Source organism: Trichosurus vulpecula, chromosome 7 (assembly GCF_011100635.1).
Source record: "Trichosurus vulpecula isolate mTriVul1 chromosome 7, mTriVul1.pri, whole genome shotgun sequence".
Classification (NCBI taxonomy): domain Eukaryota; kingdom Metazoa; phylum Chordata; class Mammalia; order Diprotodontia; family Phalangeridae; genus Trichosurus; species Trichosurus vulpecula.
This window is the reverse complement of record NC_050579.1, coordinates 36,168,450-36,193,211: the sequence shown is the minus strand read 5'-3', so window position 1 is coordinate 36,193,211 and position 24,762 is coordinate 36,168,450. Positions and strand designations below refer to the sequence as shown.

The following is a 24,762-nucleotide window of genomic DNA, read 5'->3' as shown; positions in this document are numbered from 1 at the left end:
TAAACAGTCACATTCCAACCAACTAATTAACAAGTATTTCTTTCCTACTATAGTAGGAAATTTAACAAGTATTTCCTTCTGACATGGTGCCAGGCACTGGGCTAGGTGCTGAGGAGAAACTGTCCCTGCCCTCAGGGAGCTGACAGTCTTTCAGAGCAGACACCATGTACACATATAAGTACATGCCGAATAAATATAAGATAAATATAAAAATACCAGACAACGTGGAGTTGGGTACTAGCGACCAGGGAGATTGGGGGGCGGGGAGGCCTTAGTAGAAGGAGGTGCTAGAGCTGAGCTTTGAATCTGGGCTGGGGGGGGGCGGCGTTCCAGGAAAGGGCTTAAGAACCCTGTCCTATGAGAAGACCACCAGTCATCACCAGGCCATGACTGGGGGGGGAGGGGGGAGGCGAGGATGAAGGCAGGTGAGAGCTCCAGGCTCATGCATTGGGGCATTGGGGTCTCATTGCAGCCGACTTTCTCCGAAGCCAGGATTGGGTGATGGTCTCTCTGCTCCAACAACCATCTGAGATCCCACTGACCCCCCCGGAGAGCCTCGAGGGAGAGCATCGAGAAGACCTCATGCAGACCCGAAGGGCCACGGGTTCCCCACCCCCACAAAGTGTAAGTACCTGGTGGGCGTGGGGCCCTGGGCCACTCTCCCAACTTTGAGTGACAGTGGAAAGTGGGACAAGCTCCAAATTTGGAGTCAGCCTGAGTTCAAATCCCAGCTCTTATTATCTGTGTGACCTTGGCCAAGTCCTTTCCTCTCTAGGCCTCAGAAACTTCCCAAGTAAAACATCGCTCCCAGATCTGACTCTGTAAGTCACTTAGCCTCAGTTTCCACATCTGTAAAATGAGAGGGTTGGATTGAATGGCCTCAGGGGTCGCTTCTATGATGATGATCAGTTATTTGGTGAGGATCAGAGGTGACCATCTGGGCAGTACTTAGCACAGCAAAAAGCCTTCTACAAATGTCAGTAATTATTATCACATAATTATAGATCACAGAATATCAGACCCGGAAGGGACTTTAGATGCCATCTGATCCAAACCCTGCATTAGGGTGCTGAGGTGCAGAGAGTCAGCCGCAGATTCAGGACTAGCGCACAGTAGGTCTCCTGAATGCTAACCTCATGTGTGTCCATGGCACACTGCATCACAGACCAAAAGCTTCAGAAGAGCACATCCTGTGTCCCTTATCTGTCTCAGAATGGCCTGAGGGCAGGCGCTCCACCTTTCCCTGATTCTTTATCCTTAGTGGCACAACCAGTGGTCCCACCCTAAGGCTGCCCCCTCCAGGTTGGCCTCCAAAGCCAGCAGGTATCTTCATCTTCATCATCTCCTTCCTCTTCCAGGAGAACCCTGGCTTCAGCTGCCCACCCTACCCAGGCGATGTCCAGCCAGAGCCAGAGCCCTCGATCTCCTCCCACAGCCCCAGCCCTTCCTCCCCGTGCCCAGAGCAGCTCCAGACTCACTTCCCCACTGGACCGGGCCAGACAGCATTCCGGCTCTCCCAGTCGGAGAAATACCAGGGCTTCGGTTATGAGGACGGGCCAGTGGCAGGGAGCCCCGGACGCTTCCTCAAAGGCAGCCGTGTCCCCTTCCATCCTTACAAGCGGCAATTCAATGAGGACGTTTTTCTTGAGGCCCATCCGGCCCTTGGCCTGGACGGCCACTCCTTCAAGAGCCCGGGGTGCATGGAGACTTTTGAGGATGTGGCCAGCGCTGGGGACACGGAACCATTTGCCCCCAGTTTCTCGGCAGAGGCTGCTGCCTGGTGCAATGGCCCCCACTACCCAAGCCAGGAGCACAGCCCACAAATGATGGTGAGTGAGAGGCCACCTGGGCCCTATCTCTTTCCTTTGTCCTCTGCCCCATCCCCAAGCAGCAGCCCAACTGAAGGTCTTTGAAATCAAACAGCTCTGGGCCCCCTCTCCCATCCACCACCACCCCACCACACCACCCAAGGCAAGTGTGAGCCAGGAGGGAAACAGCTCAGCTTTAGACTTCACTTGGGGCTCCCAGCAGAGCATCGAGGAGGAAGGGGAAGGAAGGGGAGGAATGTCATGGCCAGGTACAGGAAGGTGGGGGCTGACAGGGCAGGGAAGCTGGACAGCTTCCCAGCTACTCCTGAGTCAGGTCTCTATGGTGTGGTTTCATTATTTTTTGTTTGAAGTGTCATGATTCTCCAGCATATCTGACACACCCATATGTAAATGTCGGTACAAAAACACATTCCACAAGCACAGAAGAAGTCATTTTTAGGTTATCCACATTGATTTATTTTTGTTATTTGATGGGTGGGAATCAGCACTGATGGTGGAAGCAACTACCTCAAGGACTTCACCAGTCCATGGATATGTTGATGGGTATAGGTTCTAGCAAGAGAAGGGGTTTCAGGATCATATAATCCTTAGTTTTACAGAGGGGATAGAGGATAGAATAGTAAGTAGAGCTGGAATTCAGAAAACCCAGGTCCTATGAGCCATAATTTCCTTATCTGGCAAATGAAGGAGTGGACTAGATGTTCTTCAGTGTTCCTTCTAGACCTCTAAGATCTAGATTCCCTCTAGCTTCCAATCTGAGGTTCTTTTCATCCCATCAGCCAAAGCCATCATGCAAGAGAACATACAATTGGGAACTGAGCCCCTCCCTTTGGCTTCCCACTCAGATTTCAGGTGTATGCACAGACCTCCCTGGAAAGAGAACTCAGGAGGTCAACTTGTCCATCCTCCTGTCTCCAGGCAGGATTTCTCCTGAGTCGCCCCAGACCCCTGAAGCTACCCAGAGAAGTCTTCCTGGCCTCCAACCCATCCCATTTGTATCCATCAAAGATGGGAACAAAAGCAAACTATATTCCTCGGTGTTCGCTTGTTCTAGCCCACCCTTTCTGATGACCTTGCCCAAGGTCGCCCACCCAAGATCACAAGAGCGTAGCTCCAGGGCTGGAAAGGACCTCAAAGGGCATCTAAGCCAGCTCCTCATTTTTACGGTGGAGGAAACTGAGACCCAGGGAGGTGAAGAGACTTGCCCAAGGTCACCCAGAGGCAGGATTCAAGCCCAGGTCCTCTGACACCAAATCCAGCTCCTTTTCTACTGTGCCACACGTCTCAGCTATCACTTCCATCTCTGATGGTCTATGATTCAATTTCTTATGAAAGCCTCAGATACTCTCATTTTGCGGATGGGGAACCCAAGGCCCAGGGAGTTTTAGCTTGGTTAAACTAGCTGGCGGCACAGTGGGTCCGGAGTCGGGAAGACCTGAGCTCAAATCTGTCCTCAGACACTTACTGTGTGACCTTGGGCAAGTCATTTAACTCTGGTTTGCCTCAGTATCACCATCTTACCTCCCAGAGCTGCAGTGAGGATTAAATGAAATAAAATTTGTAAAGTGCTTAACGCAGTGCCTGACACGTAGTAGGCACTATAAGGACGTTTAGGTAATAGGCATCAGGGGCAGGATTTGAACCCATGATCCCTGACTCCAGGACCAGAGTTCTTTCCAACATCCTATGCCAGCTCCCAGGCTCATCTTGTGATCATCACCCAGGTACATTTATTGATCTCCTACCTACTGTGTTCTGTACAGTAGAAAGTCAGCAGAGATGAACGGGACATGGGTTCTGTCCTCAAGGAGCTAATAATTGATTAATAATAAAATTAATTAATAAAAATTAAATAATAATAATGAAGGTAGAAGGAGCTAAGGGTCAGATGAGGGACCAGAGGTTCTATACAGAGTGTTAGAAGGAGAAGCACTGAGCCCTGAGAAGGGCTTCACGAAAGAGGTGGCACTTCCATCAGGTTGGAAGAGGGCAAGCAAAGCAGATATCATGGACCAATTTGGACATGGCTGTTTCAGCTTTCCTGAGATGGTTCACATTAGTGAGGGAGAGCTAGCCTCGGCTCCATCCTTCTTCCAATTTAAGTGAGCATGTCCTTCCCTATAATAACAATCATAGGAGAGGCAGCCTGGCCTAATCCACAGAAAGCCAGCCTGAGAGTCAAGAAGACCCAGGTTCAAATCCTGCCCCTGCCACCTATTGGCAGTGTGACCCTAGATAAATCACTTCAATCTTCGGTGTTCTAGGTAACTCTGTAGGACAATAAGTTGCCAACCTGCTTTGGTAGTGGGAATTCCTTAGGCCAATTAAATCATACATTTAATTCCCTCCCTCCTACCAAAATAATAATTGTCATTTATATAGTTCTTTAAAGTATGCAAAGCACTTAAGGTACACATACACCTCTTATTTCAGCCTCACAGTGACCTGGTGGTGTGGCACACAGTAGGTCCTATAGCTAATATTGTCTCCGTGGAGGAAGAAACTGATATGTGTCAGAATCAGGATCGGAACCCAGGTCCTCCAAGTGCAGCATTCTCGACATTTCTAAGTAGCTCATGGCTTCCCTGTTGGAATCCTGGAGACAGTACCCACTCTAGCAGGTCTTTGGTATCCTGCTCTCTGGAAATTTGGATTTGGGGGCTTGGGGTACACTGTGTCTGCCTCTGCTAGGCAGCTGGTGTTGGGGCCTCCTGAATCCAATTCTCCTTCGGGTTCTAAGAGATGGCAGCTCAGTGTCGAGCCTTTGTCCTTTGGCCCTTCCTCAAAGATGTTGTGGCCCTTAACAAGTCAGTGCACTTGGGGGCATCTGTGGCCATGAGTCCGACACCCTAATGAGCAATAGGGAGGTAGGGAAGATTTCATGATATAATGAAAAGAGCCTAGGACTAGGAGTCACTCTGTCTCCCATAGCTGTGGGACCATGGGCCAGCTACCTTCCTTCCCTGGACTTCCCTTACTTCCTATGTCAAAGGAGGGAGCTGTGCATGACAGCTGTGATGTTCTTCAGTTCCATGACTCCCAAAGGCTGTTTTAGCTCCATCCTCATCTTCCCTCATTTCTTGCCAGCCAGAGGAGGAGAAGAAAAGTGAGAGCAAGGGGTGATAGAGAAGAACCATGGCAGAAAGAGGACTTGACTGAGTTTGGTTTGGGGTAAAGCACTGGTCCTTAGACATGGAATCTTCTTTAGATGTTCCTGGGGATGGAGATGTACCCATTATTTAGGACTGTAAATTTTGAGTTAGAAGAGACTTTAGAAGTCATTGAGTTAAACCACTGTGTTTTACAGATGAGGAAACAAAGTCTCAGAAAGATTAAGGACTTGTCCAGAGTCACCCAAATAATAACTATCTAGGGTGGGATTTGAACCCAGGTTTTTCTCACTTCAAGCTTGGTGCCCTGTTCACTAATTCCTGCTGCCTCCAAGTCACTTTCCATTTCTTCTTCCAGCACGGGTCAGAGGTCAAACTCAAGCCACCCCCTATGGAGGGCCCACCTGGACTGTATTGTTACCAGCCCCAGCACATGTACTGCCCCTCACAGCCCTTCCACCAGGTAGGTATAAAGGGCAGGGGAGAGCAAAAGGGTCTCTTGGGGCCTAGGAGACAATCTAGATACTAAATCTCAAGGTATGGACTAGTCAGGAATTTTGACCCTCTTGAGATGTTCCAGGGAGGGTAGGTGAGTTTTCCAGGAGCCAGTGGAGCACATGGCCCTGGGCATACTACAGGAAGAAGCTAGTCCTCTTGACCCTTTCTCAAGGCAACAAAGGAAGCAGCTACAGACCAAATCCTCAGATGCTCAACCTCACATATAGGCCCCTGGGGATGTAATAAAGCCCACTTGACCAATTAGGAGAGGGAATTTTAACCCTAGTAAGGGGGATGATTTTCTGCTCCAGTTATGAAATCCCAGTTAGGTGGCCTAAGCCTCAAGAGAAGCCAAACCAACAGCACTTGGAACTAGGGTATGCATTCCAGGAGGGGAAAAGATAGAAACAGAGCAATCCATGGAGAGAGTTGGGGACGGAGAGGGAGAAACAAGATCCAGGAGCGATTAAACATAGTAGCTTAGTTTTCAATAAATGCAAACTATATCCCTTTTTAACAAGAACTGCTGAGAAAATGAAATCAGTCAGGCAGAAATTAAGTTTAGACCAACATCTCACACCATATGCCACAATGAGCTACCAATTTATACCTGATCAGAATATAAAAGGTCATAGTGTAAACAACTCAGATGAAAAGGGAAGGAGTTACCCCTCACAGATAAGGACAGAAGAAGAATTCTTGACCAAATAAAGGATAGAGATGATGCTAAAAGGTACCTAAAATTAAGGGTCAGAGGACAGTACGATGAGAAGAGATGAGAAGGAAAGTGTGAAGTAAGGGAGGCCATACAACATGGTACAAAGAACATTATACGCTAGTGTGGTTGTTACTTGTGTTCTTATCCTAAATATGCCGCTTATCCACTGTGTTACCTTGAACAAGTCACTTCTCTCTGGGTCTTATTTCTCCTTTGTAAAATGAGGTTTGGTGAGGGGATCTCTAGTGTTCTTTCCAGCTCTGATATTATATGAGAAAGCCCTCTCTGATCATTACTACCTGTGCAACCTGGGCCATGTTAATTAACCACCTTGGTCCTTGGTTTCCTGGTCTAGAAAATGAAGAGATTGGACTATATGGTCTCTATGGCCCCTTGCAACTCCAAATCTATGAAACCTAAGCTCTCTTCCTTCCTTGCTCTGATCCGTCCTCCTTTCCCAGATTTTCCCTTGGCCCGTCTTCCCATCCCCCTGGTCTCAAGCTCCACCCCTGATGCCTGGGATACCAAGTGATTACCCCACACTGGCATTGGCTGGATGTAGAAAAAGTTTTTTAAAAATCCCCACATCGGAGGAGCTCAAACGCTTCCCGGGAGTAGCCGGGCAAGACAGAGCAAGTGATATGCCCTGCACCCATCTACATCCACCTGCAGCCTGGCACTAGGACAAGACTTGCCTGCAGAGCAGGTTTCATTCCCCAATTCTCCAGCAGCATTTGCCCCGTTTGCAGTGAAAGCAGGAGTGCCAGGTGTAGACAAGTAGAACTCTCCCTAACCAGGAGAGAAAGGGAGCGAGAGAAACCTCAGAACGTTCGAGCTGGAAACAGAACTTGGACAGCATCTGGTCTAGAGGGAGAAAGGAGGGCACAAGAGACAGACGTAGGTGCTAAGAAGCTTTTCGGGGGGCAGGGAGAGATTGGGGTGTAGGGGAGCTTCAGGAACTAAGTCCCAAGTCCCTAACAAGGATTCAGCAATAGCCAGGCACCGTCCTGATTGGGCCTCTATCAGATGCTTCAGAAAGTCCAGTGCCTGCTTTGATTCCAAGCCCAGAACCAGATGGCCCCTCCCTGGGCTTTATGGGGCCTGGGGTAGAGGGTGACTCAGCCCTGAGTTCCTTCCAGGTGACCTGAAAAGCTCGAGACACAGAGAGCACCTTGGGGAGGTGAAGTCTCCCACCCCCCCATAAAAGGCCCGTCCCTGACACTTCACAGCCCTCGCACGCCGCATAAAACCAGCCCCCTCCATCCCCACCCCATCCCTGCCACCACCTTCTGCCCTTCCAAGGAGCCACTGAAACTCATAAAAGGGCTAAGAAACTGATGAATGCCCGAGCCCTGCCACTGCTAATGGTGATGGTCGCATTTCAGGGGCTATGGCCAGAGAGATGTAGGCAAGGGACAGAGCACTGAGGAGCAGGGAGGGGAATTGGATGACCTACCCAATAGAGAGGACAGAATTCTCTGGGGTGTTCTATGTCACTCACTGGTCCAAGGGTGGACCATGTCCTAGCTGTGTGGTTGTAGTGACCAAGGAACATGTGGGGCCAGATCACTGTAGGGAGAAGGGGACTATGAGTGAGCTGGGGACCCAGAAAATTGGATCCCAAGATGCCCAAACATAGAAGATCAATTCCTATCCCAGGTGGAACAGAAGAGTGTTGGATTTGGAGTCAAGACCCTGGGTTAAAATCTTACCTTGTGTGACCTTGGGAAAATCACTTCCCCCCATCTGAACCTCCCTTTCCTCTATAGAATCTATAGAATGAGGAGGTTGGGTTAGAAGAACTCTAAGGTCCCTTCCAGCTCTAAAGCTATGATCTCATTCACTCCCTGCAAAACTTAGCCATCTTGTGATTAGTGAAAGCAAATGAGGGGGAGTGAATCAACTAACAAGGATATGAGAGACCCCCCACATATATGCCCCCCATTCTTGATCATAGGATCATAGATTCAGAGCTAGAAAGTCCCTCAGAGGTACAACCTCCTAATTTTACAAATGAGGAAACTAAGGCACTGAGTGGTTAAATGACTTGCCCAGGGTCATATCACACAGATAGTATGTCTGAGGTGGGATTTGAACACAGGTCTTCCTGACTTCAAGTGCAGTGCTCTATTCACTATACCATCTGGCTTTTCCAATGTTGTTATCTCCTCTGGATTTCAGTTGCCGCCTGTATTTTCATTAGGCATCAGGCTAATCAGAAGCATCGGGCTTCTGGGGATGTGTCTCTATTTTAGGGAGGAATCAAGGGGAGGGGCCACTATCTTGATGGAGAAGCTCAAACTCACCACAAACCCTGCCATGCTGACTTCCTTTCTCTCTACAGTACTCCCCTGGCAATGGCAATTACCCTATGACCTACCTCCCATCCCCACATTATGCGTACCAGAGGATCGCCCCTCAAGCCAGCGTGGAGTCTCAGCAGCCACTGTTCCCCAAGCCCATCTATTCATACAGGTAACCATACCCTGACTCCTCTCTGGTCCAGGCAAACAGCCTTCCCTCCCAATGCCCCTCTCCCCCAATCACTGCCTCTCTTCCCATTTCCCCACTCTGCACTCAACCCCTCTGAACTCAGGATGCTATGAGGACTCAGTCAGGTGGGATGGAAAGATCCCTAGAGTGGGAATCAGGAGACCAGAATGGATACAGCATTGGAGTGTGAGGACTGGTTTGAATCCTGGTTTTGATGCTTAATAGCTTGTGTGACCTTCAGCAATCCATTTCAACAATCTACGCCTCAGGTTGCCCTTTCGGTAAACTTGGGGACTGGATGGGCCTCTAAAGATCACTCCCATCCCTGGATCTGATGATTCTAGTGACCGTTCTGCCACAGACTTGCTTGGGAAGCTGGACAAGTCACTTCCCCTAATGGTTTCCAATTCCCTACTCTGTAAAACCAGGGCTTGGACCTAGAGGAGGTGCTGTGGGATAGTGGAAAGTGTGGAACTGAGAATCAGACAGTTATTCAAGTACTTGGGTGCCCTTCCCTGAATGACCAAAGCTAGCCAGGTCTCGGGTCCTCATCTATAAAATTTGGGGGTTGGCCTAGATAACCTTTAGACAAAATCTATGACTTTGAGATTCCTTTCAGCTCTAACACCATGTAAGACCCTATAATGGGTGTCCTACCCCTGACTCCTCCTGCTCCAACCTCCCACCTTCAGCCCTGGCTCCAGGACTCAGATGATAGACAACTGTCTAGAAGGACAACATTGAAGAGGAATAGAGTCAGATTTCACTGACTCTCAGAGTTAGAAAGGACCTCAGAACCCCAGTGTCTAATCCAACCTGCAAATGACCAAGAGTCCCATCTACAACACTGACTCAGTCCTGTGGGCATTAGTCTCCAAGGGTTACTGACTCTTCCCCACACTATAGGCATTCACTGATGCTTCATCTTGTGGTTACACACTTTGGTGGCTGATGGGTAGGGGCTGTGAAAGGAGACTACACATTGGCTCTCTTAACACCCACTACATTTCTGGCACTTTCTTCCCTCTGTCAGTCAACCTGAGCTCAGCTCTACCTTAATGTAGGGGGAAGGCAGTATAATAGAAAGAGGCCCAGGAGACCTCTAGTTTCGCCACTTGACCTTGACCTTGGGCTTCAGTTTCTTCCTCTGCCAAGTGCAGATGATGACGATGATGATGATGGTGACGATGATGCTTTACTTATCTCACAGGATAGTAAATGCTAAAGCGTTATAGAAATGCAAGCTATTATTACTGCTTTTACTAATAACAGCCTAAGCCAGATGGAATTAGGAAGGCCAACTGAGGCCCGGGGATCATGGAATGTTCTCTAAAAGAAAAATTGTTTTGGCATTATTTGGTGCTTGGGGTGATCCGTCCATGTCCTGGCACTCTGACGTTAGTATAGATAATCAAAAGCTGGTCGATCATCTCCTCAAAACTGCAAGGATCCCTCAGATTTCCACCTTCCAAAAAGGCTCAGAGTAGTGCCCCTTCTTCGTTTAAAAAAACTGAGTTTTTAATTGATATCTTCTATTTTTACGTTGCTCAAATTTCCCCCTGTATCCTTCTTTCTCGTCTCTCTCAGAGAGCCACCCCCCTTTTTTTTTGGAGGGGGGAAGGCAAGGTAATTGGGATTAAGTGACTTGCCCAGGGTCACACAGCTAGTAAGTGTCAAGTGTCTGAGGCCGGATTTGAACTCAGGTCCTCCTGACTCCAGGGCCAGTACTCTATTCACTGTGCCACCTAGCTGCCCCAGCCATCCCCTTTAATAAATCATTTTCTCCTTTCATTTTATCCTCATGAGACAGTAGATATCAGGGGATATTTCTATTTGCCGTATGAGATAGATGAAGCCCAAAGAGGCTGTGACTTATCATTGAAGCTACAGAACTGGGATAGATTTCCAAGTCTTCAGACTTGCAGGGGTGGAGAACCTGTGTCCTTGAGACTACATGTGGCCTTCTAGGTCCTTGGGCTCAGCCTTTTGACTGAGTCCAAGTTTTACGGAAGAAATCCTTTTATCAAGGGGATTTGTTCTGTGAAGTTTGGATTCAGTCAAAGAGCCGCACTTGAGGACCTAGAGGGCCACACATGGCCTCGAGGAGGCAGGTTCCCCACCCCTGCTCCAGTGCATTCATGCAAGCCTAACACGCTGAATCAAAACTCAGTTCCATTCTCTTCATCGGACAAACATTAATTAAGCACCCACTATCCTGGCTCCCCATACTGCTAGTGCCTTTCCTCTGAGATGACCTCCCATCCACCCTATATACATCTATACAAGATGTATATATCTTGTACGTTCATAGTTACTTGCGTATTGTATCCCCTTCTAAAATGTGAACTCCTTGAGGGTGGGGACCATGTTTTCACTATTCTTTCTAGCCCAAGAATTTAGCACAGTGCCTAACACGTAGTTGTTGTTGTCGCTGTGTTTGTCCTTCATTTTCCAAGAGGACCATGACATCAGGGAAGTGATGACATGACTTGCAGTTGACTTTGATTTGAGGGAGGGAGGGAGTGCTTAATAAATGCTTGTGGACTAACTTGTTAAAACAAGCACGGGGGGTAGAGAGGTAAAGCTGCCCTCAAGAAGTGTATATTCTATAGGCATGCTTGCCACTGAGCAGGGCTCAAGAAGGGAAGAGGAGAGAGGCAGTGTAAAAGTATGGACTTACAGAGGTCTCACTCTTCCTTCAGCATCCTCATCTTCATGGCCCTCAAGAACAGCAAAACTGGCAGCCTTCCAGTCAGTGAGATCTACAATTTTATGACTGAACACTTCCCTTATTTCAAGGTAAGCCCAACTATGAGCCTGCCTGCTTGGCTTTGACATTCCCCAAGCCTAACCGCGCCCCCCATTCCACCCCCCACGCCCCCCCCACCCCGCAGCCAAGCTCATTCTCTAAGCGCAGTCTATTCCCATGAACCAGGAAGTAGAAACCCACTGCCTCAATACAGTTATCCCACCTAGCTAGACTAAGGAACTGAGAGAGCAAGGAAGCATATTTTCTTCCATTTCCATCCTCTTCCTCCTCATCCCTTGCATGATGATCAAATTCCTGATGTCATCAAAGGGGCCTCTGTTAGGTCTTGTCCCAAAGAGAGGTAAGACAACTCCAGATCTCCCCAGATGGGGAAATGGGGAGGACAGAGAGGGCAAGATACTCAGACTGAACATCTAGGTTAGAACTCCTCCTTCTTCAACAAAAGGAATGAGAGGCTCCAAGAAAGGATGGATTTTTTCCACAGCTCTCAATCTTCACCCTCCCCACACACAGGACCCTGACAACTTAGTAGGGAAGATCATTAAAAGCTTAAGGAATTTGGTTGGGAGACAGTTGTGAAAGATGCCATGGGGTGCCAGGTTAGTAGCACCAATCTTCTTTTCTGGAAAGAGATAAGGATCTCTTGTGGGTGGCAGGGGTGCAGTCCCGCCTGGAGGCAAGGCCATGGACTTAATGTCTGTAGAGGCCCTTCCAAGCCCAGGAATCATACTTACCCTACCAGCCATCTAGAGAACTGAGCTTCCAATGTTAGCAGAGGGGTTTTGGGGTGGGAAAAAAAATAGGTTTTGTTCTGGTGAAACAGACAAGATTCTCTCTAGATGGGGAAGTAGAACAGATATGAAACTTGCCCAGAATCACACCGCAAGTTAGGGGGAAAACTGGATTAGAATTTAGGGTCAAGGCCAACCCCATGAGTTGCTTTGATGGGGAAGCCTCCCTTTTCACTAGCCCAAATCCACAACACCTCTGACCTTCTAGCCACGTGTCTCTCTGTCCCAGGTATGCAATGGTTTCTCCCTGAGAAAACTACTCTCACCCCAGTCCCCTGCCCACACTAAAGCAACATGGTGGCTGGGGGCTCAGGCTTCTTTGCTGCTCTCTATCACCCATCCTGGGAGAAGGCTAAGATGCCAAGTTCCTCTCTCCAGGGTCTTCTCTCTTCCCTCTCCACCCCTCCTCCCACACTCCCCCATAATCCCCAGAGATCTGCGGCTCATCAAAGAACTAGGGAGCTGTCCATAAGCCAAGAGTCAGAAGTGCCCTTCCCACCTCCCAGACCACATTTCCTTGACTCACACAGCTCCTGTCTTTGGGACAAAGCCCCCATCTTCACACTCCCACTGCTTTCTTGTTCCACAAGGGAGAAATTCCTTTCTTTAGGGAGTCAACCACAACACTCTTCCAGGAGTACTTACTTAGGCTTCAGCCCTCTTCGGCATAGATTACTGTTGATTCTTTCCTTGATAAAGGGGAAAGTGTAGCATGGATAGTCCAAAATCACAAATAATAATAAGAACGCCAATAATAGTAATGGCACCTTTCCATCCACCATTTTGGAGTTTCTACCTCCCACAACAGACTCAGTTTCCCAATCTTTTTAAGTGAATGGTCTAAGTGTTATTGCTGTTGTTCAGTCATTTCAGCAGTGTCCAACTCTTTGTGACCCCATTTGAGGTTTCCTCAGCCAAGATACTGGACTGGCTTGCCATTGCTTTCTCCAGCTCATTCGATTAAACACCTATTAACTTGGGGTGGGGGAGGAGGTGGGGAGCTGGTCTGAAAATTAAAAAAAACCCAAGAACCACATATAATCCCTAGAGTTTTTTGAAAAACCTGTAGACCCCGGTGAGACCCTCTCAGAGAGTCCTGCCAAGATAATACCAGAGTCCCCAGGGTCCCTCAGGAGCTACCCAGTCCATATGATCATCTGCAAAACAAAAGGGATTCTACATCCATACCCTCCTTGGGAGAGTAAGGAGCTCCCTCCCCTGTCCCCACTGTATACCTCCATGGTGTGGTAGATAGACTGCTGGCCTCAAGCCAGGAAGACTCAATTCTGACTCAAAGTTAGTGTTGTGTGACCATGGGCAAACAAATCATTTAATATCTCAGTGCTCTAGGCGTTTTCTCTTGAAAAAAAAATGACCAAGGGAAGAGAAGGTGCTGACTTGCATTGGTAGAGGGAGTTTCCCTACCTGGGAGTTCCCTATACCAAGGAAATCACAAACCCCATCCCTATCCCTTTCTTCTCTCAAAGCCCATTCCAGGGGCAGGATTGAAGGAGCAAGTGGACATCTGTCTGAGTCCCAGTACTTTGCTGCATCCTTCTCAGTCTTTCCAAGGGATCTACTCCCTAGAGGCAATCTCAAACTTGGGTCCTCAGGGAGCCAGACCATTGGCAGAAGAGGGCAGACTGCCCCCTCCCAAGCCCACTGCATGTTCATCGGCCTCCCCCAGGAAGCCCAGAGCTCCCCACCCTGACTCCCATCCTGCTCCTCCTGCTCCTCCCCTCCCTCCCCCAGCCTTCTCCTCCCAGCTCATCTTCCTGGCTTAATTATTTTTACTAGGAGACATGTAATCCCTGTTTTATAGAGTTGGAAATAGAAGAGGTTGGACGGCTTTTTTTTTTTTAATTCCAGTTGTTGCTCTTAGCCAGTTACATCACTCTTTGCTACGTTTACCTTTGACTTAAGGGAGAAAACATCTTTCAGGTTGGGGATGGGGAAATCAGAGGACTCTGGCTCTGGAGCTGGAAGAGACCTCGGAGGCCATCTAATCCAGCCCCCTCATGTTACAAAGGAGGAAACCAGGGAGGTGAAGAATCTTAGGATCCTCAGTCTATGGCTGGCAGTGACCCCAGAGGCCATCTGGTCCAATCTTTTCATTGTACAGAGAAAGAAACTGAGGCCCATTCAGAGGCTGTCTAGACACATTCTTATTTTACAAATGAAATAAAGGAGGTCCAGGGGACTTGTCCAAGGTCATACAGGTAGTAAGCCCCAGAGGCTGGGTTTGAAGCCAATTCCTCTCACTCCAGGGCCAACTCCTGTCCCCACACTGTCTCCCCAGTTCAGATGGGCAAAGGCAGAGAAAGATGGCAGATGGGAGGTAGGGACAGACCAAGGATGCTCAGGTTAATTACCAAGGGGTAACTTGGTCAATGAAGACATGCTGGGGGACAGTCCCATCAATCCAAGAAACCAAGCATTGCCTTCAACACCAGTCCTGCTGCTTGCTTTCATGCTAGGTGGGGTAGAGGGCATAACCTAGCATGAGTTCTCCAAAGGCCTCTGTGCTCCTTCTGAAGGACTGAAGACAGGGGCAAAAGAGGGTGAGGAATGGCTGGCCAAAAGAAGAAAGGCTTCCACATTCCTGGCCGAAATGGCATGAGGCAATATGGTGCCATGGAAGAGAGATTTGGGGGGGCAGGGGGGGAGAGTCAAAGGACCTGGGTTTGAATCTTGGCTCTGCTAATTACTGAACTTGGGTGACCAAGTCACACACCCCCGCCTCAGTTTTCCTACTTGTAAAATGAGTAGATGACTTCTAAGGCTCCTTCCAGCTCTAGATTTAAGATCCCATGATTTTATGACATGTAACATGACATGGTTGGTCTAATTCATGGATTCTTTACCTTTTTATATTTTACGGACCCTCTAGGCAGTCTGGTGAAGCCTATGGACCCCTTTTCCAGAATATTTTTTTTAAAAATTCACAATTAAATAAAGTAATAAGTTTCACTTAGCGATTAACGAAAATAAAGATGTAATCTTTTTTCCTATCCAAGTTCATGGACCTCCCCCTGAAATCTATTCCTGAACCTCTTATGGGTCCAAGGGCCCCAGGTTCAGAACTTCTACTCTGAAAAGCTTCTTTTGTCTTTTTCTCCACAATGAACCTCTCCGTTCCAGAGAAAATACTCCAAATGAAGTTCACCCCAAAGCTACCTGGTACTCCCCTGTTAACCCCAATTCCATCCTTACCCCCTATATTTTTTTGAGGACTGTGGTTCCCTACAACTAGGGTTTTTGTTTTTTGTTTTTGATGCAATGGGATGAGTTAGAGGGGTGGAGGAAAGAGGCAAAGGAATATGGTGAGATAAGTCAGAGAGCTGTTAGGTTGGGGAGGTGATCCACCCAATGGAGGGCGACAGCCAGGGGGAAGCTTGTTTTCCAGATGTTCTTCTTCTCCCTGGGGAGGGGAGGGGTAGCAAGGGGAGAAAGTAAATCCCAGATGCCCTGAGCCCTAGATGACAGGGGATATGTCTCTCTTCATGACAGGGACTCAGTAAGGCCACTCAATATAATTGTAGGATCCAACCTTCCCTTCTCCAAACAGGAAGAGCCAGGGCCCCCAGCAAAGGGACTGGAGGTGGAGAGCATCCCCCTAGTCACCAGTTTATGGGATTGTAAATGGACATAGTGCCCATTAACACACTAACCACCTTCCGCATGGCTGATTGATGACTCTGCAAAGGGGACATCATCTTGGGGGCTGAGAATAAGTACCTAGGAGGTGAATCAGCTTCCCAACAACCTCTTCTCCAATCCCTAAGGACTTCTGAATATCCTCTCAGCCAGACCCCTGCCTCTGAGCTTAGGTTCATTGATCAGTTCTCAGCCCCTTTCCTAAACCTCTCCCCCCACAAAAAAAAAAAAAAAGGAAAACAATTCAGTGCCTCCTTAGGGCCTTCAGGGCCTTCTGGAGATCATTTGGGTTCTCCTCCTGCCTTCGAACAGCTCGGCCCTCCAAAGACTTAGCCAGGACTCACATCCTACCCCTGCAGCTGGCTGAGAAACCTGCAAAGGCCAAACCCGCCTCAACACCCCCGCCCCAAGTGGCCCAGGAAAGCTGCCCAAAGCGCCTCTGCCAACCTGTAGCATGTAGCAAAGGAGGCTGCTGGCCTGCTTCACTCTTGCTTTGATTGGGAATGATTAAGCCCTCATGTTCTTCCCTGGAGCAAGGAGGGAGTGGTGATTCCTCATTAAGCAGAAGTAGCTGCTTAAAAGCAGAGAGGGCAGGACCAAGTGGGGGCGAGAGCCAGGCTGGAGGAGGCCTGGGGGAGATGGAAGGCAGCCCAAACCAAGGGGAGCGCTCTCTCTCCCAGGCTGCCCTTTGGGGATCCTCCCAAGGCAGCCCCTTCCTCCGAGTGCCCGAGCAAAGAAAGCAGAGGCCAGGGAGGCCTGGGCCCACCCCTCCCCCAACATACACACACCCACCTCTCCCTCTCCCCACACTGAGTCAGCCTAATGGTTTTTACAGGCCCCCGTGTGCCCAATTATGATTCTGGTGACATGACAAGACATAATGGGTGTTTATTCTGCTAGCAGGAGCACCCCCAGCCTGCTTGTTTGCCTCAGTTTTGGGGAGGGGACATACACACACACTCACACTCTCTCTCTCTCTCTCACACACACACACACACACACACACATACATACATACAGTCACACACAGTGGCTCAGAGATACTCCTAGAAGCTGGGGGAGGGCAGAAAAAACACATTCACACAAACTCTTATAGAGTGTGCTTCATTGGAAAGAAAAAATAAAACCACTGTGTTTGGATTCAGATGTCCTGGGTTCAAATCCTATTCTGCCATTTACTAGCTGCAAGAGTCTGAACAAGTCACTTTACCTCTGTGGGCCTCAGTTTCCTCATCTGTAAAATAAGGGAACTGATGACCTCTGAGATGCCCTCCAATTCTAGCCCTGTGGCAGTCTGACTCCCCCCACCCCACTCCCCACCCCCAGGAGCCTCTCCAGCTATGGTCCATTGTCTCCATGTGCTCATGGTTGCCCAGGAAGTTCAGTGTTAGGCTGAGGAGGGGGAGTGGCCTCCCCGTGTAGGCTTCTCTGGGGTGCCTTAAGGCCCCAGAAGGGGATGAAGCTGGGAAGCTCGGGTCTTAGAGATGGGAGTGAGCTCAGAGATTTCTTGCCCATCCCTTCTCCTTGACTCCAACAGACGGCCCCGGATGGCTGGAAGAATTCTGTCCGCCACAATCTGTCCCTCAACAAGTGCTTTGAGAAGGTGGAGAACAAATCAGGCAGCTCATCCCGAAAGGGCTGCCTGTGGGCCCTCAATCCAGCCAAGATCGACAAGATGCAGGAAGAGCTGCAGAAGTGGAAAAGGAAAGACCCCATCGCTGTTCGAAAGAGCATGGCCAAGCCAGGTGAGGCTGGGGCCCAGGAGCAAAGAAGATGGCTAGAACGGGCTGAGTGCTGGGGATGGGGGCTGAGTGGTAGGGATGGGGGCTGAGTGGTGGGGATGGGGGCTGAGTGGTGGGAGTGGGGGCTGAGTGGTGGGGATGGAGAGTCTAAATGATGAAAATGAAGACTGAGTAATGGAATGGAGAATAAATGTTGAGAATGGAAAGTCTGAGTGATGAAAATGGAGGCTGAGTGATGAAAATGGAGGCTGAGTGATGGAATGGAGGATAAATGTTGGGAATGGAAAATCTGAGTAATGAAAATGGAGGCTGAGTGATGGGATTGGAAGCTAAAGGATAAAGATGAGGGGTAATTAATGGAAGTGGGGTCAAGTGATGGAAGTGAAGGTTGAATAATAGAAACAATAGAGACCTAATGATGGGGATGGAGGCTAAGAGATACAGATGGAAGAACAGTAATGGGAACAGGGTTTGCATGATGGGAATGAGGGTTGAGCACTAGGAGGGGGAGAGGAGGCTATGGAATGAGGGCTAGGAGGGAATGAAGGAAATGGAGGCTAATAAATGAGGAGCATGTGAGGTACCGAGTGAAGGAAGTTGTAGGAGCTGAGAGATGAGGACCGGGTGGGGGGAACAGAGTGACAAGCTGACAGCTACATTCCAAGAACAAGATCAAGGCTAGATGAGGGGGCTAGGTGTGCCAGATATGGAACCCAGGGGGTGGCTAAGTCGGGGCTTAATGAGTTTCTCTCTTTGTGTTGGCCCTTCCAGAAGAACTGGACACACTCATCGGTGACAAGAGTGAGAAACTTCGGTCTCCTCTAATGCCCTGCCCACCCCAAGGGCTGACCAGCTCAGGTCCTGCCAGACCAATGGCATTGTGTGACCCAGCCAACCCCACTGCTGTTCCCCAGCCCCTCCACTCACTGCACCCAGCACCAGGCCCCATCCATGCCAAGAACCCCATGACAGGCCTACTTGGAGGACACCCACCCTCCTGCTACCCGCAGAGCTACCCACACCTCTCACCAGCCTTGGCCCAGCCGGGGGTCCCACAAACCCTATTCCCACCTTCAGATGGGCATGGTGAGCTCCGGGCTCAGTCAGGCACCCCTCAGGACTCTCCCTTACCGGCCCACACTCCACCCAGCCATGGCATAAAGATATTATCAGAACCCTCCCCAGCCAGAACAATGCAGGACAACCTCATGCCAGAGGGAGACCTCAGCACTGATATCGACACCATCAATCCCTCCTTCACTGACTTTGACTTCCAGGGTAAGAACCACCCCTTCCCCAAAGAAACCACAACCGGGCAGCCAAGGGTCAGGAGAGAAGGGTCTGTTAATATAGGAGGGGGAGGTTCAGGGATCTCCAAATGAGATTTTTTTTCAAAGGTTCTCTGGGTAATATGGAGATATGCAAATCACAACCATTTAACAACAAAATACCTACTATGTGCAGGGTATCTACTAAAATTGGAGGAAATACAAAGATATACTCAAGGAGTTTACAATCTAGTAGGGGGACAGGGGACAGCTAGGTGGCGCCATAGCACATAGAGTGTTGGGTGTGGAATCAAGAGGACTCATCTTCCTGAGTTCAAATATGACCTCAGACACTTACTAGTTGTGTGACTCTGGGCAAGTCACTTAACCCTGTTTGCCTCAGTTTCCTCACCTGTCAAATGAACTGGAGAAGGCAATGGCAAACCACTCCAGTATCTTGGCCAAGAAAAACCCTAAATGGGGTCACAGAGAATTGGATACAACCAAACAACAACCAACAACAAAAGGGGGAGCAGGATAAATGCACACAAATAACCAAGATACTATTGTGGCACCTGAAAGAAAAACTCCAAGACAGTCACTAGTCAAAAGGTTGTCTTACTCGCAATGCAAGTGAAATGCCCAGAGACTCATATCTCTGAGTACAGATGAATTCCACTAGCTTTTTTCTACAGAACATCTTTCATATAGAAAAGCAGCAAAATCAGAGGGTATACTCCTTCCACTCTGGTCTGCTGCTATCTTGTTGCCACAAGGCACAGTTTTGCTAACAGGATACAGATGAGTGAATGGGAGTCAACGTATTCTAGTTGTTAAGAAACATTGGAGATACATAGGAGCAAAAACCTCCTCATCGTTCAAAAATGTCTTCACTTGTAAGATACATTGTTGTTCAGTCATTTCCAAGTGTTCACGACCCCATTTGGAAAGGTACAGGAATGGTGTGCCATTTCTTTCTCCAGCTCATTTTACAGATGAGGAAACTGAGGCAAACCATTAAATGACTTACCCAGGATTACACAGCTAGTAAGGGTCTGAGACTGGGGTTTTTTTAGGCAATTGGGATTTAGTGACTTGGGTCACACAGCTAATAAGTGACTGAGGCTGGCTTTGAACTCAGATCTTCCTGCCTCCAGGGCCAGTGCTCTATCTACTGCACCACCTAGCTACCCCCTAAATCCAGATTTGAATTCAGGTCTTCCTAACTCCAGGCCTGGCACTCTATCTACTGTGTCACCTGGCTACCCTTCATAACATATAAATGGTCTTTATATATTTATATCCATGTAGGTAGGCATAGATACAGATGTGTGTATGTTTGTGTGTGCATATATGTGTGTATATATATATACATATATATATACACACATATGCTTACATAAAGATATATCATTATATCTTTAACCACACCTGTGGTCCAGACAATTAAAACAGGATATAGCTGATATATAATACAGGCAATTAATTGTGTATAGTTAAAAACCAAAGCAAGTCCAGGGTCCAGGGAGTTTTCCCGTAGATAAGCATTGTTCTATATTTTGCTTTCCCAGCAATCATCTGATTGCTTAATACCCAGATGGCATCACCCAGGTTCAAAGTTAGCCCAACTCCATTTGTAAAAGAGAACATGGTAAGATAAGAGAGGTCCCAAGAAAGTGCCGTGTCAGGACCCAAGGAGCAAAGATCGTTTCTGCTGGGGATCTAAGGGAAGGTTTCCCTGGCGGAGGGTCACTGGACATGAATCTTGAAGGATCAGCACAAATTTAATAAAAGTACATGGGGCAGAGGGAAGTACATTTAATCTGTGGCATTCTGGGGCTAGGAGGGTGGGGCCTCGCACATTTGCTGACAGTGTATATAATATCTTATACCCATAGCCCCCCACTTTTGCAAAGATGGGAGGGATGGTCACAGGTTTTTAAAACATTACTGACTTTGAGTCAGGAGTCACATCTGCCAATTCTTTAAGTATTGTGGAAGGCAGTTTGCCAAGAGTCGGTGACCAAAACTAACTGGGGGAGGCTACAGCTATCTCCTCATTTATCTTGATTTTGAAAGCCCCGAGAACCATTTTTGTTTATCTTTTCTCAGTCTGATGAGCCTTCTCTTGGTAGGAAAAAAAAATCAGAATTAGTTTTGCCTCTTCTCCATGGCCCCTTATCATCACCATCATCATCCCACCCACCCCAAGGAGGGCTGAGACGTGGGATGGGGGATCAGACACTGGACTTGGCATCAGGAGCATCCAGGTTCACATCCCAACTCAGATACTTAATAGCTGTGTGACCTTGAGCAGGTGACTTAACTCCTCTGGGCCCCATTTCCTTATCTATAAAATTAGAGGGTTAGACTCAATGGTGTCTAAGGTTCCTTCCAGTCGCAGATCTATAATCCTGTTCCTCCCTCAGTCAATCCACAGACGCGTATTAAGTGCCTATTATATGCTAGGCTCTGTGCTAAAGATACAAATACAATTATAGGTTTAAAATCCGGATTCTGAGAGGGGACTATAGGCTTCACCAGACTGCCCAAGGTGTGCATGAGATTAAAAAAAAGTTTAGAAGCCCTCCTCGGGAAACACAGCTCAGTAGCAGTTGACACAGAGGAAGAAAGGAATGTGGGTCACTCAGGGCTGTTGAGAGAGACAATAGTGCGGGGAGGCCCAGTTCTGGCCATCAGTTAGTCAGTTAATAAGCATTTACCTTATGGCAGTCACTATGCAAAGTGCTAGAGATACACAGAACCTATACACATATATACATACGTGTGTATATTGTTATATGTATATATGTATACATGTATGTGTATGTGTGTATATATGTATATATACATGTTATCTATAAGGATCCCTGTCTGTGCACATTAACTTAGAAAAACACGTATTAACATCATCTATGTTCTATTGTATTTTTATCTATTTTGTTCCGTATTTTCCAATTACATTTTAATCTCACTGTACTCAGGGATCTAAAATGGCAGCCAGTGAGAGGGCCAAGGGCTTGATGCCCTTGCTATAATGGATAGAGGCTGGATTTAGAAGAAGACCTAGGGTTGAATTCTGTCTCTGATACCAATCATGTGACCTTGGTCAAGTTACTGAGCTTCAGTTTCTTTAGCAGTAAAACAGGGATAATAATACCTGGATTAAGACATTTTCCCACATCAGAGAGAGAGGGCCTTTTGTGCTACCAGGAAGACTTGGATCTGGGTCTTGTTTCTGGCTTACCTGTGTGACCCTGGGCAAGTCACTTACTTTTCAGTGTACTGTAACTAACGTTTTAAGTTACAATCCAGTTCATAATTTGCATTGTTGGAGGGAGTTTTCACACATGGAGTTCCCTAGCCCTTGAAATCACAGATCTAAACTCCCTTCCCCCCTCCAAAAAAAAAAGAATGAACAAAGTGGGTGACCCACAAGACAATCATGACTCCAAACCAGTTGGAGAGATTCTTGGCAAATGGAACAAAGCAGAAATCGCCCTAGAACCCTTTGCTAACATTTATGTAGGACTCTCAGCCCTTTGTAAAGCACTGTGCACACATTTTATGCTTACAAGAACCCTGGGAGGTCCATGCTAATATTATCCCCATTTTCCAGAAGAGTAAGCTTCAGAAAGGCTGGTCACATAGATATTGAGGGTTAGATTCAGAGAGTACTTTGGGCATAGGGGTATGAAAGGGGGACAGGTAAAGGCAAGAGCCTAATAGTTTTCCCTCTCAGCATTTTTGGGGAACCTGAGCTGTGATTTTATGGGTATGGGGAGCCCAGAGTGAGAAATTCCCTTTATCGAGCAACTTTTTATTTTGTTATTCTCCTTCCAGGAAGTCTCTGGGAGGAATTGAAAGATGACGGCCTGGCCCTAGACCCCCTGGTGCTGGTCACATCCTCCCCAGTGCCATCTCACTGCTTGCCATCCCACTGCCTGTCAGGGTCAGCAGGCAGTACCAGTGAGCTAGGCCTGCAGGGCAATGGCGCTCCTAGTGGACTGAATGACCTGCACCTCACTACCTTCTACTCAGCTTTAATGGACCTGGACCCGGTGGCCCCAGCCTACCTGAACTCCACCTCCAAGCCCATGGGACTCGTGTGAGCCATCGGGAGACCGCAGCCACTCCTGCAGATTGCGGCATCCCCCAGGGGCCAGGTCTCTGTCGGGGGACAACCAGTGACCAACGGATCAATCATCTTCCCCCCATGAAGGAAGGAAAAAAGGCTCCTCCCTCCCCTCAAAAAAAAGGGAAAAAACCCTAAAAAAATCAACATGACTTTGCCAACTTGTTTTTTAGGAGAAAGGCCTGGGGAACTGAAGGGCTTTTCCCTGCCTTCTCTGGTCCTGCTCTGCCACCACTGTCCCTAACCCCCAAATATTTCTGCAGCCTCTGACTTAGGGTCCTGAGAGCACCCTCTTTTCTTCCAGTTATTTCACCTCTCAGGGCCCCTGGTCACTTTCTAAGACTCTTGAGTTGCAAATCAGGAGCCATCTGCACTGTGGGGGGAGGGAGGGGCTGCGTCTTCACTGAATCCGCTGTATGATAGCATAGATCTGGTAAAAAGCACCCACGTATGTCACATGTGTACACACATGCACATTTGTGTGCATGTATATATGAATGCACACATTCCATGTACGACCCAACATTCAATGGATCCATGATCTCATTCATGCAGGTACCAGCAAAGATTTTACAAAACTGTGCCTTCTTGTGTAATCAACACATAAGCAAATGAACATGTCACAGTGTGTCTGTGACAACGTGCACCCATAATACACATGCCTTGTAGACATCATGTATACCTCATATGGGATACGCATGCATGTACAAATAACACTTGCATCTTCAAGTATATACGGACATATATGTATACTTCAATATTCAATGGACCTGCAATTTCATCAGTGTAGGTACTTTAGAGGTCCACCAGTGAAGGTTATGACAAAGCCTTTTGTCATTCTCCAAAGAGATAAGGCACATACCACATGTGTGCCATTTATCTGCATTGCCACATGTAAAATGCACACGTGTGCCATGGGTGTTCAATATGTTCGATGGTGTGTACATGTGTGCATTGTATTCCATATAAAGCTATACATCAATCAATATTTATTAGGTGCCTACTATGTGCCAGGCATTGTGCCAAGTTCTGGTATATATGATACTTACAAAGCATATGAATAATATATATGCATACAAATATGTATGTATCCACTGGCAGACTTTGACTTGGTATGTGGGTCATATGTACATGTGTATACGTGTGCTGTGAAAAGAGAGAGAGGAGGGAGGGGGGAGAGGGAGAGAGAGAGAGAGAGGGAGGGAGGGGGGAAGAGAGAGAGAGAGAGAGAGAGGGAGAAAGGGAGAGAGAGAGAGAGAGGGAGGGAGGGGGAGAGAGAGAGAGAGGGAGACAGGGAGAGAGAGAAAGAGAGAGAGAGAGAGAGAGAGAGAGAGAGAGAGAGAGAGGAGTATATATACCACATATTAAGGCAAAGCTACCAATAGGAATCTGCTTTTGATCCCCATGTTCGGTGGCATCAGCTTCCCCCACTCCCTACCTGCCCCACCCCCCAATCCCTTCCCTCCTGGCAACATTCTATATTTATTGGCCAGGTTTCACCCCAACAGGACAGGGAAGAGATAGGGGTGCTAGAGTAGGGACCCTCCCCTCTGGGGCAGTCCTGGGTAGAAGACCCTTCCGAGTCGGCATGGTATCCAGGTCCTGATGTTCCTGCCAGGAAAGGACAGAGTAGCCATTGTCTGCTCTGGCAAGAAGATCAGCCCCAAATCAGATTCCTTAGGGAAGGGAATTAAAAGGCAGGCAAGCTCAGAACCATGGACACTGCTGGAAACTTGAAAATGTCCTTAGGG

The 24,762-nt window shown here is 48.1% G+C and overlaps 1 protein-coding gene across 1 annotated transcript; it reads left to right on the top strand.

Moving 5' to 3' along the window:
• The first annotated feature begins 501 nt into the window (after nt 1-501).
• Nucleotides 502-22,988, top strand: FOXN1 (forkhead box N1). The gene is made up of 8 exons (XM_036769137.1): nt 502-624; nt 1,359-1,829; nt 5,298-5,402; nt 8,500-8,630; nt 11,351-11,447; nt 17,404-17,611; nt 18,380-18,886; nt 22,720-22,988. The coding sequence occupies exons 1-8, from the start codon at nt 502-504 to the stop codon at nt 22,986-22,988; spliced, it is 1,911 nt and encodes a 636-aa protein (XP_036625032.1).
• The last annotated feature ends 1,774 nt before the right edge of the window (nt 22,989-24,762 follow it).

What these genes read in the sequence shown, in the direction of transcription:
- FOXN1 (XM_036769137.1), top strand. Translation starts at nt 502, where the DNA reads ATGGTCTCTCTGCTCCAACAACCATCTGAGATCCCACTGACCCCCCCG. An exon ending in AAGCCCATCTATTCATACAG is followed by an intron (nt 8,631 to 11,350) that starts GTAACCATACCC and finishes CTCTTCCTTCAG; the next exon opens with CATCCTCATCTTCATGGCCC. An exon ending in AAAGAGCATGGCCAAGCCAG is followed by an intron (nt 17,612 to 18,379) that starts GTGAGGCTGGGG and finishes TGGCCCTTCCAG; the next exon opens with AAGAACTGGACACACTCATC.